At 44.7% G+C, this 17269-nt stretch overlaps 1 protein-coding gene across 1 annotated transcript in view; it reads left to right on the forward strand.

Annotated features, from left to right (window-relative positions):
• The window catches only part of FRAS1 (Fraser extracellular matrix complex subunit 1), a 381912-nt gene that overhangs the window by 279956 nt on the left and 84687 nt on the right, over positions 1 to 17269 (forward strand). The window contains exons 30-34 of the mRNA XM_084855428.1: positions 4151 to 4329; positions 8502 to 8618; positions 11144 to 11258; positions 11787 to 11924; positions 16530 to 16562. Of these exons, the coding sequence (XP_084711554.1) occupies positions 4151 to 4329; positions 8502 to 8618; positions 11144 to 11258; positions 11787 to 11924; positions 16530 to 16562 (582 nt within the window). The remainder of the gene's footprint in view (positions 1 to 4150; positions 4330 to 8501; positions 8619 to 11143; positions 11259 to 11786; positions 11925 to 16529; positions 16563 to 17269) is intronic.

Consider the following 17269-nt stretch of genomic DNA (forward strand, 5'->3'; position numbering starts at 1 on the left):
GCGTGTGTATGTATGTTTTTGCATGAACCATACATGTTTCTCACCCCTGCTTTCTGTGCTTCCCTAAGGTGTGTGTGTATGTATGTAATTATATAATCCCTGCTTTTTCCTGGATGTTGGGAGTTCTTTAGACAAGGACATGTTGAATCAGCTGTGAAACAGAAGATATATTACTATTATTTACATTTGTATCCCACCCTTCCCTACTTCAGTTCAGGGTGGTGTGTGTTGCTATGGATTACCTCACTTTATCATCACAACAATCCTGCAATGTAGATGACATTGAGAGAGGGAGGGAGAGAGAGAGAGAGAGCGCGATTGGCCTAAGCTCACCCTGTAACCTTCATGATAGATTAGAGATTTGGACCTGTGTTTGTGCAACTAAGTATAGATCCCAAAAGGGATTAAATCATGAATGAGTGTGAGGTTGTTACAGACCGATCTGATGTTTAATAGTACCACCTGCAAGACTGGAAGGCATAGTGGATAAGCTACAGGTACATGAGCCAGGGGAGAAGGGCAGAAGAGAAACAGTTTGTAAACATCTGTAAGTGAGAGCTAGTGTGGTATAGTTCTTAGGTTGTTGGACTGGGACTCGAGAGATCTGGGTTCTAGTGCCACTCAGCCATGAAATTCACTGGGTGACTTTGGGTCAGTCACTGACTCTCAGCCCAACCTACCTCACAGGGTTGTTGTGAGGATAAAATGAAGAGGAGGAGGATCATGTAAGCTGTCTTGAGTTCCCTGCAAGAGGAAGAAAAGGCAGGATACAAATGTAAACTACAACAACAAAAAACCCTTTACTCTGATGTCCCAACCCCCTCCTCCTGCCATATCGCCTTCTGCCCCAAATCACAGAATAGAGCAGGGTGGGAGACACTCAGTCCCCTGTGGTGTCTGGTGTGACTTGAAATTCAGTGGTGTGGCTGTAACCCCCCCCCCCCAGTAGTTTGCCACTGAAATTTAGCAGAAAACCACTAAAGAAACTAAATGTTTTCAAGCTAAACGTGGCCCCTTTGAGTCTCCATAGCGGCTTGCCACCACATTTTGATGGGGAACAGCCAGGTTTTTTCCTACCACATCACTGAATTTCAAGCCGTGCTTGAGGCCCTGGGGAGGGTTCTAGGGGTTGGCCCCAGACCACCCAAAGTTGCCCACCCAAATTTGTCCACCAGCTCCACAGGACCCCCAGATCAGAGTAATCCAAGTAGATTGTTTTCATTACCAGAACTGAGTTCACAATCAAGTCACCCAAAAATCCTCTCCTGGTCTCTCCACTCAAGCTTTCTTCCATCTCTGCAGCCTAATTTGGGGGGCAGGGGGAGCAAGCATTTTTGTTGTTGATGTTGTGAGTCAGAACACTTAGTGATGTACTGCAGACTACAGAGAGGTCTATCAGTAGATCCAGATCTACCTTCTTCCCACCCCTGACTTAAGTTGAGTCCTGCTGATTTCAATAGGAATGAAGTGCAGGTAAAAATCTGGAATCCGCTCTAAGTACTTATATTGTAATTACCATTTGCAAGAGTTGCTTGTTATTGTTGATTTCCACAGCAGTGATTCAGCTAAATTTAGCAATTTCAGCATGATTTTATAACAGCTGGAAAGAGAGATACAGAGGGAGAGGTATCAATTACGCGCTGTATCAGCGCGGTACGTGGGTTTATTTAATTGAGATGTATGTGTTTTAAATAATTTAGCAGCTAGATATTAAATAGACACCACACAAACCCCAGCGGGACTCAAGCTGTCAGTAGCCCAAATCTAGACAGCAAAACAACGGAATCCAAACTGTCACCGTAATGGAATCTGTAACTGCCATGTCAGAATAGATTACGGGCCTGAATGGCTGTATTGCATCACCAGTCCAGAGGACAACTGTAGGCAGCGGTGTTAATATTGAATCCCAATATTATTGTCAGCTTGATAGGATTTCTGTTGAGAGTTATCCAGATGTCTGTAATGATGCTCGAAGAGTGCAAGTTGTCTGCTGTATTTGAGCAGCTTAAGATTTGCCTCCGAGAGTTACTGAGCCCCCTTCGTCCTCCCCTGCCTCATGAATGCTAAGAGAAAGGGCTTCTGTGAGGTTGCTCCACTCTGTGTCCCAAGTAGGACCATTGACAGTGGCCCGCTCTCTGTCCTGGCCATCTCTACAGGTTGTCTTTATTATCGCAAGCGGGAGCCCCCAAGAAAGTGTCTCTTCTGTGTGGGGCAGGGGAGCCTTCAGAGATCATCTAATTCACATTATGGATGATCCGTGTTCCACGTAAGGAAGTTTGAGATTAAGATTTTCCAACTTAGGTTACCTTAGAGCAGGGGTGTGCACCATGCTTCCCATGGGCCGCATGCAGCCCTCCATGGCTGGTTTTTTTCTGTGGGGCCTGCCCTGCCAAGTGTGCCACAAAAAAGTGGTGACTGAAAGGAAACAGGGCCCCTGGGCAGCATGCTCCTTGTTTGCAAGCAGAACTGTGCTCCCAGAGACCTCCTGGGAGCATGATTCTGCTTGCAAACAAGGCATGCATTCTTCCTTGTAATATCGCAGTGGGTTTTGTGCTCCCAGAGAACTCCTGGGAGCATGATTCTGCTTGCAAACAAGGCATGCATTCTTCCTTGCAATATCGCAGGGATTTTTGCTGCCACCACCAGAGTGGCAAGTTTAGCACCAGTTGTGGTGGCAGGCATAGGGTGTGGCTCCTGGGGGGGGGTTGGGGGGAGGACAATAGAAGTTGCCCACCCTTGCCTTAGAGAGTAAATTATTTTGTTTCTTTTTATGCTACCTACCTGTTTTCCCCCGTAGCCCTTATGTTTCCATCCCTAATCTTAATACATCTTTTAAAATTTGGCTTAGCTGTATGCTTTTGACAATGCAGGGATCTTTCCCCTGCATGCCAGACTGCACTTTCACGTTATAAGTTTTGACCAAGGGCAGGTGAGGGGAAAAGAGGCTGAACTCACTCAATGGTGAGTGACTGGGGATTTAGCTGGTAGTTCATCGAATCACAGAATAGTAGGGTTGGAAGGGGCCTACAAGACCATCGAGTCCAACCCCCTGCTCAATGCAGGAATCCAAGTCAGAGCATCTTCGACAGATGGATGTCCAGCCTCATCCTGAATGACTCCAGTGTGGGAGAGCCCACCGCCTCCTTAGGTAATTGGTTCCGTTGTCGTATTGGTCTCACAGTCAGGAAGTTTTTCCTGATGTTCAGCCGGAATCAGACCTCCTGTAACTTGAGCCCATGATTCCGTGTCCTGCACCCTGGGATGTTCGAGAAGAGATCCTGGCCTTCCTCTCTGTGACAACCTTTCAAGTACTTGAAGAGTGCTATCATATAGTTGCCTGCCCTCAGGTTGAAAATTAGCCGCAACTCTTGGCATTCCTCTCAGTTGGAGTGAATTAAGAGGTGGTGGTAGACATAGGCTGAGATGTTGCAGTCTGGCCATGGCCCCATGGCAGCTAAGAAATCTCTATGTAACCAGCCACTATCTTCTGCTCTTGGAATATGGTGAGAAAAAATATAAATAAAGTTACAGGGGGAGCAGCTGTCAACACAAGGGAGGCCTTCTTAGGAGAGCACCTTTCTCACACATGGAAAACCACTGTTAGAGCTGAGCTGTAGGCAGCCAACAAGTAGAAGCCAGGATTGATATTAGGGGTCAACCTGGGAGGTCAGCCAGAGAGCCAGGAAAGACTTCTTATTGCCTTGACAAAGTCCCAGCCTCAACAGGAAGCCTTTAGAGCACTTCCTGTTGCAGTGAACCAGTAGTGAGCCAGGGTGGGCAGAGTCACTCCACTACCTGGGAATCCTTTACTTTCCAGGGAGATGCTCCAGCTTATAACTCTAGCAGCTCACCACATGGGAGAGGTCAGTGGGGCAGTGAATCCACCCTGAGTTTCAGTCAGAACCAGTCAGAACTCTAAAGGAGCTATTTAAGGTGCGGAACCCTATCCAAAGCACCTTGGATAGCTCCTTTAGAGTTCTGACGGGTTCTGACTGAAACCTGGAGGGGATTCAATGCTCCACTGACATCGGAGCCACCAGCCTCCACTGAGTATGCACAAAGCTGTAGGCGCCATCCTGGTTCAAGTCCCATCAACTCCTAACAGTCACTGCCTTAAGGGCTCTCTCATTCTTCATTTCTGTCTTCTCAGGTGAAGTGGTGTTCCTGGTTGCCATGCCCGCAGACGACCCTGATCTGGTCCTGCGGCCTTTGCCTGATGGAAGAGCAGCCACACCAGCTACTTCTTTCACTCAGCAGGACATCAACGAAGGTGTCATATGGTATTGGCACTCTGGATCTGAGACAGAGAGCGATTCCTTCCGCTTCCAGGTACATCTTGTCACCATTATTTAACTAATGTTCTACCAAAGCTCTTGCGTTTGGGCTTTTTTATTTGCATAGCCACTGGTACCACTTTCCTACACCGCAAGAGCAACAAAGAGTCTTGTGGCACCTTAAAGACTCACACATTTATTCTGGCATAAGCTTCCATGGATGCTTTCCACTTCATCAGATGCATGAAATGTTAACCTCAAACTGGCAGATTTATATACACATGCTGGGGGAGTGGGTGGGGAGCGGAGAAGATGTAAACTGTTGCCAAACTGGGAACTGATATGCAAAAAGGACAGACAGTGGTGATTACCATAACAGTTGCCATTCAGAAAAGGTTGTTGGGTGATACCACAGACATCAGAAGCTATTGCAATGGTGAGCCAATGAACATCTGTAGTGTGATTAAAAAAAACCCACTTTGTCCTTATTCAAACCACAGGAAATAGGGGAGAATCTCTTGTTGAATTCTACTTCAGCAATTTCACATTGACCTACAATTCGTTCTTAGGTTAACTGTGGGTTGTTTTACCCATGAAAAACCAAGTGTCCGGGTTCACACATCATGAAAGAACCTTCGATAGGGTCGATTGAACATTGATTATGAAAACTGGCAATGGCAGATGTCAGGCATGTGATCTGGCAAATCCTGGGTTAATTAACCCAAGATTTACTGCCATTACATGCAAACTGGGTCAGTAGTGTCTGGTTCCTGCACAGAAGTCACTTGTCAGAAATGGCATGAATCCCATATGTCAAGTTACCATAAGGCTAGTTGTTATCAAGTCCCCGCAGAGATACATAATTATTTACTACCAACCCCCTTCCCAAGAGGCAAAGATGCCAAGCAGTATCTCCTAGCAAGGCCTTTCTCACTCACCCAGAAGGTTCAACAATCTCCTGAAAGTCTAAGCTAATTTGAACGCTTGCATGCAATATTTTGTACATTTTGGTTTACCGTGTAGAAGCTATTACAGTAGCACTAGGGAGGCAATTAAGGTAATTTCTGAGGTAATTAACATAAGTGATAATGAGGAAGTGTTGAAGTGCCGGATGTTGAACAAGCTAATCTTTAATTTAATGGCTGTGGTGCTGTTAGCTTGTATGCATTTTGCATGACTGAAGGGAGTTGTGTTTTTTCACAGTAGCACCTTCCTGCGGCAGCCATAATGGTATGGTAAACTGTACTGGGGGAAAGAAGCCACATTTAGCTGGGTCCTATCACAAAACAATAATCCATCTGCTAGGCAACTGATGAATAAATTGTCACTGCAGAGAAAATGCAGATGAATTATTTTTGTTAGCATTCTGGGAACGGTGTTTCCAATGACCTCTAATCAGATGGATCCTGCAAGTCATTTTATGTATTTATTATTTTCTTCCTGGGTTTTTTTTTAATGTCACCATTTCCCAGGGGTTCAGTAAAGCAAAAAGGATTTTGTAGAAAAGGGCTATCAAAATGATCAAGGGGCTAGAGCAACTCTCCTATGAGGGAAGGTTGCAACGTTTGGGGCTTTTTAGCTTCGAAAAAGGGTGAACAAGAAGGAACTTGACAGAGGTGTATAACAGTATGCATGATGTGGAGAAAATGGGTAGATAGAAGTTTCTCTCTCGTAATACTAGAACCTGGGTTCATCCCGTGAAGGCAAATGGTGGGAGATTCTGGACAGATAAAAAGAAGTACTTTTTCACACAGTGCAGCACATAGTTAGACTACAGAATTTGCTAATGTAAGATGTAGTGATGGCCACTAACTTGAATGGCTTTAAAAGGTGGTTGGACAAATTCATGGAAGATAAAGCTATCAATGGCTCCTAGTCATGATGGCGATATGCTACCTCCAGCATCAGAGACAGTATGCCTCTCGGTATCAGTTGCTGGAGAGTGCTATTCCACTCATGTCCTGCTTGTGTCCTTCCCATGGGCATCTGGTTGGTCACTGTGCAAACAGAATTCTGTCCTAGATGGGCCTTTGGTCTGATCTCTTCTTATGTCCTTATGCTGATAAAAGCCTTGGCGGCAGTCCAGAACACTGCACTCACCTGGTGAGCTCTGTGTTCCTTTCCGTGAGAGGGAAAGGCTCCATATACCCATAGCCTTTCCGCATCATAACATGCCATGTGTTCCCCTCTTGCAAAAGGGCACAGTTTGCTAAGCTGTCTTTCAGGACAGCTTATGTCCGCCAGTACTGACCTTCTCATCAAAGAACCCTTGATGAGCTTCCAAAGAACCACAGAATGCACTTCGTAAGCCACTGACTTAGCACAATGCTGAAACATATGCTTGAAACTAGCCTTCTTTTCAAAAGCTTTCAGTGCACACAGGTTCATAGAAACGAAAGATGATAGCATTAATTAGGTGTTGTTGATGATGATGATAGATTAAGAATGAGGTTTATAGTGGGTCATACCACTGGACCTTCTAACCCAACATTATCAAATTTCATAGAGGTATTGAATCTGGCTCTTTGGGATTTGGGGCAAAGGTCTTTCCTGCTCTATTGCATACAATCCTTTAACTGGAGTTTACAAGACAATCAAACCCAAAACCTTTTGTATGCAGAGGATGTGCTCTGCCTCAAAGCTAAAATGCAGTTAATCTGCCAATTCATTAATTGCATATTAGGAAAGTGAGCCTTCATCAAATTTTAATGATGGCTTTCGTTGGCAAAAGGGTGGTGTTGACAGCATTATCGATAAAACAAAAAGAGCCATAACCTAATTCATAAAGTATATGCTCCAAAACTCAGAATTAGGGTCAACAATAAACCTCACTACAATTCAAGTTGCGAGTGTGTGTGCATTTGTATACTTCATAGAAACAATTAAACTTGCAGCACACCAATTTGTGCATGCTATCAAAAATACATCTTCTAAAAATTGCTATTGCAACACTGTAGAATTATAAAATCAACCCACACACCAGTGGTGTAAATAAATTAGCACAGGAGTAAGATTTATTGCTGATCCTAATTCTGGGTTTTAAGCATTATCCATCAGACTGATACAAAGGAGGCACAATGAGTGATGAGGAAGGAAACTTTTAGTTTATTAACAGTTTTTAGAATAAATAGAAATTGTTTTTTTTTAAACCATTTTTGGTGCCAACTAAAACACATACATAGTGCTGAATCCGAAACACACTTACTAGGGAACATAGTGGACCACTGAACATAATGGACTTAACATCTGAGTAAAATTACACTGCACTGTTATCTTTCACCTTGAATCTAAGGTCAAAACTCTTCTGCTATTGAGATTGATCAGTAAAGATACGCAGAGACTAACCAAATTAATCCTATATCTTGAAATGGAAGCAAAGCATTTTGAGAGTTACGTCAAACATCCTGGTGGTTTACTGTATATGGGCCAACTGAATTTAGCTTATTATTACATTTCGTTATTTATTTAAGCCATATTTACCTCACTCTTCAGCCAAAGAAGGTTCCCAGAGTAGCGTACAAAGATAAGACAGGATCTACCCTCAGCCTTACAGTCCAAAATATACAACATGAAAGGAAAAGGGATTAGGAGGGAGGAGGGAAAAAAGCAAACAGGCACTAGTTCTTAGCTACACATTCTTATCATGACTAGCAGGAATGGAAACAGTTCAAGGAGAAGGAAAGCCAGAAGTTCTGGGTTTCTCAGCAGGGCTGATGGAATGACTCTGCTTCCTGTCCCCACCCATCCCTCTGCTGTAGCCTGATGGAATGGCTGGTGCCGAAGACAGTTGATGCAGTGAGGCATCTGATGGAGTGGGCTTCTCTGCAGAGCCAGTGGGGGCCTTGCTTCCCTTCTCTCCCTTGCTGCAGCCTGATCTGGGATACAATAGATCTGGGATACAAGCAGACACTCTAGCAAAATCTGGAACAGACAGGAACTGAGATTGTCCTTGGAGATAAATCATTATACATCTGTAGATAAAGCACTACAACTGTGTATTTGTCAAGAGGAGGCTACCAGTTGGTTTATTGCTGTGTTCTCCTTCCCAGAATGTTTTGCCTGTAGGAAATTATGCTGAGGATATTTTAAGAGGTCAGTTTTGGGAGACACACAGATTAGCCTCATCTGCTTTGGCAATCACAAATTGCACAATAAAGCGAGGAAAGCAGGTGTGATGTATAAAATGCTCATTGCCTCGGCCTCATTTGTGTGATGTCCCCGTTGCAGGTATCTAGCGCTGCCTCTCCACAAGCCCATCTGGATACCCACCTGCTCAGCATTGTCATCTTACCGCATGCGCTGGAGTCGCCTGTGCTCTCCCTTGGATCTTCTTTCCACATGACTGTGAGTCCAACTGAATGCCATAAATAGAATTTTATTTCCCCAAACAAGCACGTTCCTTTATGGAAGCTTTCAGAAAACAGGTCCCTCTTTTTCAGTTTCATGGTTTTAACCATGTATAGAGAATTTTCAGAAATGAAGACTGCAATCCAATGTCCACTTACCTGGGTGTAAGTCCCACTGAACTCAGTGGGACTTACTTCTGAGTAGACTTTTTAAAGGATTTCTCTGTTACTTTGGAAAATTCTAAAGAAAAGTACTGTTTGTGCCATTTAATGTCATATGATCCTAAAGTTTTCAGAGTACTTAAAGCGAATCCTTGAAAAATAAGATTTGGAACTTGTGGGAGGGGAGGACATTTAAAGAGTCCCCCTTTCCCCTCTCTCTTCCCCATTTCAGCCTCCATGTGGATTATTCATCAGGAGACCTTGTATCTGTGGCCAGCAAAATGGTCTTATGCACTGAGTGTCTATTGTAATAAAGTGGAGCTTTGCTCATTTCCCGGGACATGCTCCACCTACTTTTGTTAGCATGGTGACATGTGATGCAAAATGGATGGAGCTAATAGCTAAAAGAGCCAACAACTCTGATTGATGAGCAGGGGGCAGATATTTGAACAATACAGCTACAGACAATGTCAGTGTTTGTCATGCTGCTGAAATCATGAAATATGATTCTGGGGCTTCTTTAGGGCACCTCTATTGTATATTTACTTATTTTATTTATTTCATTTCTATTCAGCCCAATAGCTGAAGCTCCCTGTGCAGCTCGCGAAAATTAAAGCCACAAAGTATAGCATAAAACAATATAAAATATGAAATCTTAAAACCACAATATAAAAGTATAACCAGAATAAAACCTAGCAGCAATGCAGAGATTTAAAATACAGATTTAAAACACCAAAGCTAAAAGACTAGGAAGCTAAAATACTAAAATACTGGGAGATTAAAAATGTCTTCACCTGGCGCCGGAAGGAACCTCTCTAGGGAGCTCATTTCACAGCCAGGGTGCCACAGCAGAAAAGGCTCTCTTCCTGGTAGCCACCCGCCTCACTTCCTTTGGCAAGAGCTCCCAGAGAAGGACCCCTGAGGATGATCTTAGGGTCCAGGCAGGCACATATGGGAGGAGGCAAGCCTTCAGATAACCTGGTCCCAAGCCGTTAAGGGCTTTGAATGTTAATACCAGCACTTTGAATTGGGCCTGGTATAGTAAAGTACCGGAGTCTCTCATCTAAGGTTCCTCCTCAGGGGCTGAAGGCATCACAGCCTTGTACAAGTAGGGATCAATAGTGCGTGAATCCATAGTTGTCTTTGATCCTTTTACAACTAGGGTGCAGAACCTCAGGCCCGGGGGCCAAATCTGGCCTGCCTGGGTTCCTAATCCAGCCCTCTGGGATTCCCAGATGGCCACACCCCTTTCCCTTTTCCCCACCCCTTTCTCTCCAACCACCAATCATTCGGTGATTTTCTGGCTTTTGTGCAGTTTTCTCTGTATTTGAAAAAGTTGAAATGTCTCTCCTAAGCCTTAGTTACTGGCAGTTAGAGCTTTGAGCTAAAATATGCTGGTATGGGGGGAGGGGGGGAGTTGGCCCTGCCCCTTTGCCTCTGGCCCTGCCTCTTGCCTTTGACCCCACTCACCACTGGGATGCGGCCCCCACAAACTTTCCGAGATGGAATTTGGCCCTCAGGTGGAAAGAGGTTCTGCACCCGTTTTACGAGGTAAGAAATAATGTTGGTTGCTCAGGACAGTACTGGAGTTTCTATAACTAATTGCTTGCTATGGATTTTGAGCATTTAATGAGATATTATGCTTTACTGATCAGATTCTTCATGCTTTCTGGCATGGGGGAGGAGAGAGTGCAAAAGACCATGCCATCCAATCTCTTCTTCATAAAAGGCTCTGGGTTTCCTATATTGGTATGATCCAGTCTGTGTAATTCCTTCCTGGATTGGACTGGCTGCAGCACTAAAGAAGGTGCTTAGTACCATAGCAAACGACCTCTCCTGCCACTTTCCACCCCCCAGTTGCACCCACCAGGAGCGGTGTTCCCTTCCTCAAGACCAGTTGCTGAACCCTTTGTTGTATGCCCTTTGGTGTAATGTATAGTTCATGCCTCAGGCAAGGTGTACACTGTGGAAAAATGTCTGCACTCTTCCTCTATGAGCACTCATGTTTTCAGAGTGCTTCGCTTGGGAAAAGCTCTTTACGGTTTAATGGTGTCTGACTCCTCAAGACAACATTTGTAAAACTGCACCACAAATGTATAATTTTCAGTAACGCCATTTTCAGAAATGAACTTTCTTTTTAAAGAAAAAAAATCACTTGGATTTTTCTGATATTTTTACCCTGCATATCTAACCCACGGTCACACCACACAGTGCTTGTTAAGTGACCCGGAAGTCTATTGGAAAGATCTATATATTACTTACCCTTCTGAAAATCAGCTCTCTCCCCTTAATTTGTTCTGGATAACTCTCCTAAGCCTCTCAGTCTCTGTGTGCACCATATCATCTCTTCATTTCTTTCAGGCCCTAGAAGATCGTGTGACCCCTATAGAGCCATATCATCTTTCCTTTGTCAATGCGGAGAGTCCAAGTGGGAAAGTTGTGTACAACGTGACTGCGCCCTTGCCACCAAATGAAGGCAAGAAAATTTAATAACGAAGATTCTTTGTATTGTTTTATTTACAGTTGAAACCTGGAGGCTGGTAACCAAGCAGCAAGAGGGACACCAAGTGCACATAGACCTGGGAAATGTAGTTTCCCAAAGGGCTACTGGATATCAGGGGCTGGCTGAGTGAGAATGAGGACAATATTGCATTTCTTCTCTGGTTGATATCAACATCTACACTGGAGAAGTATTCAAGGAGCATACTGTTCCCCTCATATTTGAAGCGATTCCAAGAGCTGTATTTCCAAGTCCAGAAATATAGTAACATCTCTTCTGAGCTCTTGCAGTGCCATTGTGCAAACCAGAAGCTTCCTGATTCACCACCCCATAACAACGGACCGTTGCTTAGTCATAGGTTGAGATACGGCGAAGTCACCAGAGCCAGACATGACGTTATGAGGGGAGCAAGATGGCAGACTTCGTTAAAACATACTTGTTAAAAACTTAATTGAAATATAACATATATTGCACATTTAAAATGCTCTCTTTCAATCTCTGCAGGTATTGTGGAACATAGGGATAAGCCACTCTCCCCAGTAAAATACTTTACACAGGCTGACATCAACAATGGCAAAATTGTGTACCGTCCCCCCACTGCAGCCCCACATATCAGAGAAATGATGGAGTTCTCATTTGCTGGTAAGAAGCTGATCCAACTGTACTCAATTGGAGTGACAGATGCTTGCGGCGGGGGAGGGGTGTCTCCACACAGCAAGTTCACGTAACTCAGTGTTTATCTATGTTAATAGATAAAGCAGGCAAAAAAATAACACCATTCTTGCTGGGAGGGTAGCTTTCCATGTGATGATTCTGGGGAGCACATGCAGTCCCCAACAACAGCCTATAAGTGATACAGTCCATCTTCCTGGACGGCACCATGCGCTCATTTGAAATTCGTGAAATTCGTGAAATTGGGGCCCAGTGCTGTATTCCTAAGCATGCATATTCATGACTAAGTCTTAGTGAGTTCAGTGGGTCTAACTCCCTAGGAAGCATGTTTTGTTGTTGTTCAGTCGTTCAGTCGTGTCCGACTCTTCGTGACCCCATGGACCATAGCACGCCAGGCCTTCCTGTCCTGCGCACTCTCCCGGAGTGTGCTCAAGTTCATATTCATTGCATCGGTGATGCTATCTAGCCATCTCATCCTCTGCCGTCCCCTTCTCCTTTTGCCTTCAGTCTTTCCCAGCATCAGGGTCTTTTCCAGAGAGTTTTCTCTTCGCATTAGGTGGCCAAAATATTTGAGCTTCAGCTTCAGTATCTGTCCTTCCAATGAGCACTCAGGGTTGATTACCTTTAGGATTGACTGATTAGGAAGCATGCTTAGGAATATTATTATTCATGAATTTGGGTTGTTCTTTTAGATATGAATTGATGTTTCAGGAGGAGGCAGTTACTAAAGTGTGAACTAATTTTGACAATACATATTATGCAATGCAGGAATAGTTCTAACTTAGCTAGGATGTGCTAATAACTGTTCAGGCTTTCTCTGTGGAGCTCCAGGAGCTTCCATGAAAATGTACAAACTTCTTGGGCAAAATAGCTCCCAGAGGGGTTACCAAATGTCAGGAACAATGAGTGGAAGAGGATGGGATGAATTCAATATTTGCAGTGGATACAATCCTGGAAGCCTTCTCAAATGAAATAGCATCATTTGAGAAAAGGTACCAACAGATGCTAGAAGAGAAGGATGCACAGGCCCGACATCAGCAATCGGTATGGGCAGGCACTTGCAAAGGGCCCCAGATGCTCAGAAGGGCCCATCCCTGTCCCCAAGGCTGCTGCCCTTGCCCTCTGCCTCCTCCCACTCCACCCCCACCTGGCTGCTTCCACTGTTGAAAGGAAGGGCTATGGCCAAGCCTGTAGGCCCTGCATTGTCCCATTTAATTTTTTTTAACTTACATTTTGAGTAGCAGCAATCTGAATCAATCAGATGCTGCCTTTGTTGGAGGAGGGCACAACCCATAAAGACGCTGGGCGGTCTTACATTGTTCCTGGGCCCTCATTGGCTGAGTCCTCCACAAAGGCAGCATCTAATTGGTTCAGATTGCTGCTACTCAAAACGTAAAGTTTTTTTAAAAAGTTTAAATTGTGCGCGGGACCTACAAACTTGGCTGACTGGGTGCCAGAGAGTTTTCCCAGTGGGGCAGGCCAAGGGAGGAGGAGCCACCATCATCGCCCCCCACCAGGTGAAAAAAACCCAGATGGAAGGCTGGCCGGCAGGAGGGTGAGGGGGGTGGCTTTGATGGCTGCCAGCAGCAGCGGGCAAGCAAGCGAGCAGGTGGGCAGCCTTGGTGGGTGGTTTCGGTGGGTGGCAGTGGAAGCGGGCAGGTGGGGGACTTCAGCAGTGGGGGCCCATCGGCAGCACTGTGCCAGGGGCCCACTGGAGTCTGACACCAGCCCTGAGGATGTGCAGTTAGACAATGTATTCATGGAAAGGGATAAGAGGTTGGATATGAAGTTTGGTGGCTGAGGATTGAAACGTCAATGTTGCATGCATGACTCCATTTAAAAGAAAGGGAGAGAGGGAGGTTCTTTGGAAGGGGCAATTTGGAACAGAGAAACTGAGGGAGAAGAGTGCATAATCCTTTCACTACCTACTGCCTCTCCACAAAAATTGCCATCCTTATGAGATTTCGAATGGCTGTTTAGCCTTGCAAAAGTGCTTGGAAGCCTACGGGGGTGAGAGGAGGCAGGTTTGGGAGGAGTAATTTGGAGCAGGAAAAGGTATACACTGAAACACACGCACATATCCACACAGACTTCTGCCCTCCAAATCTCGCTGTCCTATAGTAGCGGCTTTTCTTGGGCTGTTGGGTTTCATTACACCTGTTTGCAGGTAAAATTTAGTTAGGCCCTAAGAGAATCAGTGTAGTGCATTGGGTAGAGTATAGGGTCTGTGCATGGAAGACATGGGCTCAAATGCCTGCTCAGCCTCAGAGTACCCTATATAAAGTCTTGTGCAAATCAGTATCTTTTCAGCCCAATTACTTTCACAGAATTGTGGCAGAGATCGCTTATGTGACTTTGCCCTTGCGATAGGACTGGAAAGTCATCTGGATCGATTCTTCAGAGATGCTTGGAGAATTAACACTGCGTGAAGTGAGACCTCAACTGTCCCCATGTTTGATGGTGAAACTTGTGCTAAGTCCAATACTCTGAGAATGAGAGTTTCCATTTACAAAGGGGCAGTGGGGAGGCAGAGTGGTTTAAGCACGGGCACCTTCCTGTCATGGACATCCATTCCACTGTGTTAGAATGGGTTTCTTTCCATCTGCAGTGCAATCAACTCATTATAATTCTTCTCTCTATGATATGTGGTGGTTCTGATGATATATGCAGTCTCTCATTTCTTGGACTGCATATTCCAGGGCAATGAAATCTAAAAGCAATTATATTACTAAATCATTGGATTTTACCAGGAGATAAAAAATATCAGTTCATGACACTCCCTGGAGTACTATCAAATAGTTCATAGCATTGGCCATTAAGATGTAGCTTGCTTGGGTATATTATAATGCAAACAGCTGCCATTTTTGAAGGTACAAAGCAATCAAACAAACAAGCCAATTCTCCCATTAGGCCTATGAAATGAGAAAATGGCTTTCAAAACCAGTTTACGGATAGGAAAAATGAGACTTGCTGTGCCTAGCACTCTTGGCACTAAATACATGAGGCACCAGGAAGATCTTTTACTAAAGCGCCATTAAAATGAATGGGAGCCATAGCGCACGAGGTTGCCAAAAGCTGTTTTTCAGGAATGCTGTTTGTTCCCTTTTGTTTGTATTGGCACTCAGTTGCCACAATTAAGCTGGTCCTGAGTGGATGTGTTATGTTTTTATCCGTTTTAAACATCTGGGTTCTTTTTTTTTTTAATTTGAACTTTTAAATTATTCTTACCTGTCTTGCATGGAAGAGGCAAATGACAAATTTAAACTAATGAGAGTTCCACTTGCTCAGGAGGCCCCTTCTGATCCTAGAATGGATTTTGAGTGGAAGAATGTGTTTCAATGTTATCTGTGAGCAGCACTGGAATTTGAAGGGCTTTGCAGTTCCAGATTCCAGTGCCAAAATGTTTCTATTTTTAAGTGATCGGTTGTGAAAACCTTGACAGTACCGAGAGAAATAAAGAGAGAGAGAGAGACCAGAGAGAGAGAGAGAGAGAGTTCTTCCTTACAAAGAGTCAGAGAAATTATCTAACTCAGAACCATAAACAGGAATGGAAGCAGTTCTTTGTGGATTCTCTTATCCAGCTCCTACTTCTCAAGGACCTTTAGCTGGAAATGCCAGAGATTGAATGTGTAAAACGTATACTTGACCCATGGAGCTTTAGAGAAGAGCTGTAGAACCTCAGGCCCAGGGGCCAAATCCGGCCCTCCACTGTTTCCCCGGTAGCCATGCCCCCTTTCCCTTGCCCCAACCCCTTTCCCCTCAACACCAGTTGTTTGGTAGTTTCCTGTTTTTTATGCAACATTTTTCCCCATTCTAAAAGGGTGAAATGCCTCTTCTAAGGCTTGGTTACTGGCAGTAAGAGCTTAAAGTTAAAATATACTGGTATTTTTTTTGTATTTTGGCCCCATCCTTTTCACCTTTTGCTCCGCCCACCACTGAGATGCAACCCCTGGGAGCTTCTCCAAAATGGAATTTGAACCTCAGGCTGAAAAGGTTCAGCACCCCTGCTTGAGAGGGGTTACTCAGTCCTGTGAGACACAGACTGCTTGAGTCTTGCTAGTCGTAAGACCCAGTAGGCACCCCGGGGTTTGCCAGAAAAAAATATTTTAAAATCTTTCACCCCATTCCACAGATAGTTATGAATGGGCTTAGAGTTAAGCCTAGTGGCTCTGGCAAACTACAATTCCCACAGATCTGTGCACAAGGAACTTTTTTTGTTGCTAAGGCTTTAGGGCCTCATGACGTCCAATGAGACACCTTCCTCCCCCCCCCCACCCCCAAAATGGTTCTACTGTAAGAGGAAAGGGAAGGGAAAGAGCAGCTTGGAGTGGGCTGTTTATTTACGAGGTGAGCTGAAATTCAAAGGCATCTTGGCTTGAATCATAAATAAGCTCAGTATTTCCAAACAGGGGGAGTTTGTTGCTGTCACACAGGCTCACATGCACACGCGCACACACCATTCTGAATCTCAACAACGTTGGTAGTTTACATGGCTTGGGGATCAAGTCAGATAATATTGTACTTTTTCACATGCTGAAAACCATTGTGTTCTCTTTCTGCGTTTATTTCCTGTAGGTCTTCCAGAATCGGTCAGCTTTCATTTTACAGGTACAAGGATATCTGCTGTTCATTGTCCAGATTGTGTGCTTGTATAGAGCTGTATGTGTTGTTGTTCTTGTTGCTGTTTTTTAAAAAGCCATTGCTTCTAGTACACAGGAATCTTAAGGCTAGAATAGGATGCTTGGATCAAGGTGTGGGGGGAGCCTGTATCATCACCCAGTAGCGATGTCCATCTCCCGGAAATCTGTTTCTTTTTTGGCTCAGCTGACTTCCGCAGCATGCCCAACTTGGTTCACATTTGTGGGCCAAGCCACAGGCCTTTCCTGAATCCCAAGAACTTCTTGTGATTTTTAAAAATTTGCGCAAATAGAGATTTCAGCTGCAATTTGCGTAAATTATAAAATACGGAAAATCCGTGAAGGGGCCCAATTCGATGCAGATCGAGTCAGACTCTGCAGCGGGAGAACGGACCAAAGTCCAGGGGCCAAACCAAGGGAAGCCTCTGACATCCCTATCACTAAGCAGAGGCAAAATGGCAGCAGGAGAGGGGAGAATGTGCCGGTAGAAAATTGCAGGTGCATTTAACCCATTCCCTTCTGTTATTTCCCCCCAGAAACCCCCTTCTCTCCACTACTTTTCTCTGCAGTGGATCACTCGCCTCCAGCTGGGGCAAGGGGGATGCAGGGGAAAGGTGTCAGGCAGGAGAATGGTTTAGTGCCGCCTTCTCACCTGCTTTTTCAATGCAGATTGCCCCT

The sequence above is a fragment of the Heloderma suspectum genome, chromosome 5 (assembly GCF_057233095.1).
Source record: "Heloderma suspectum isolate Gila_16-S chromosome 5, 16-S_ref, whole genome shotgun sequence".
In the NCBI taxonomy this organism is placed as follows: Eukaryota; Metazoa; Chordata; class Lepidosauria; order Squamata; family Helodermatidae; genus Heloderma; species Heloderma suspectum.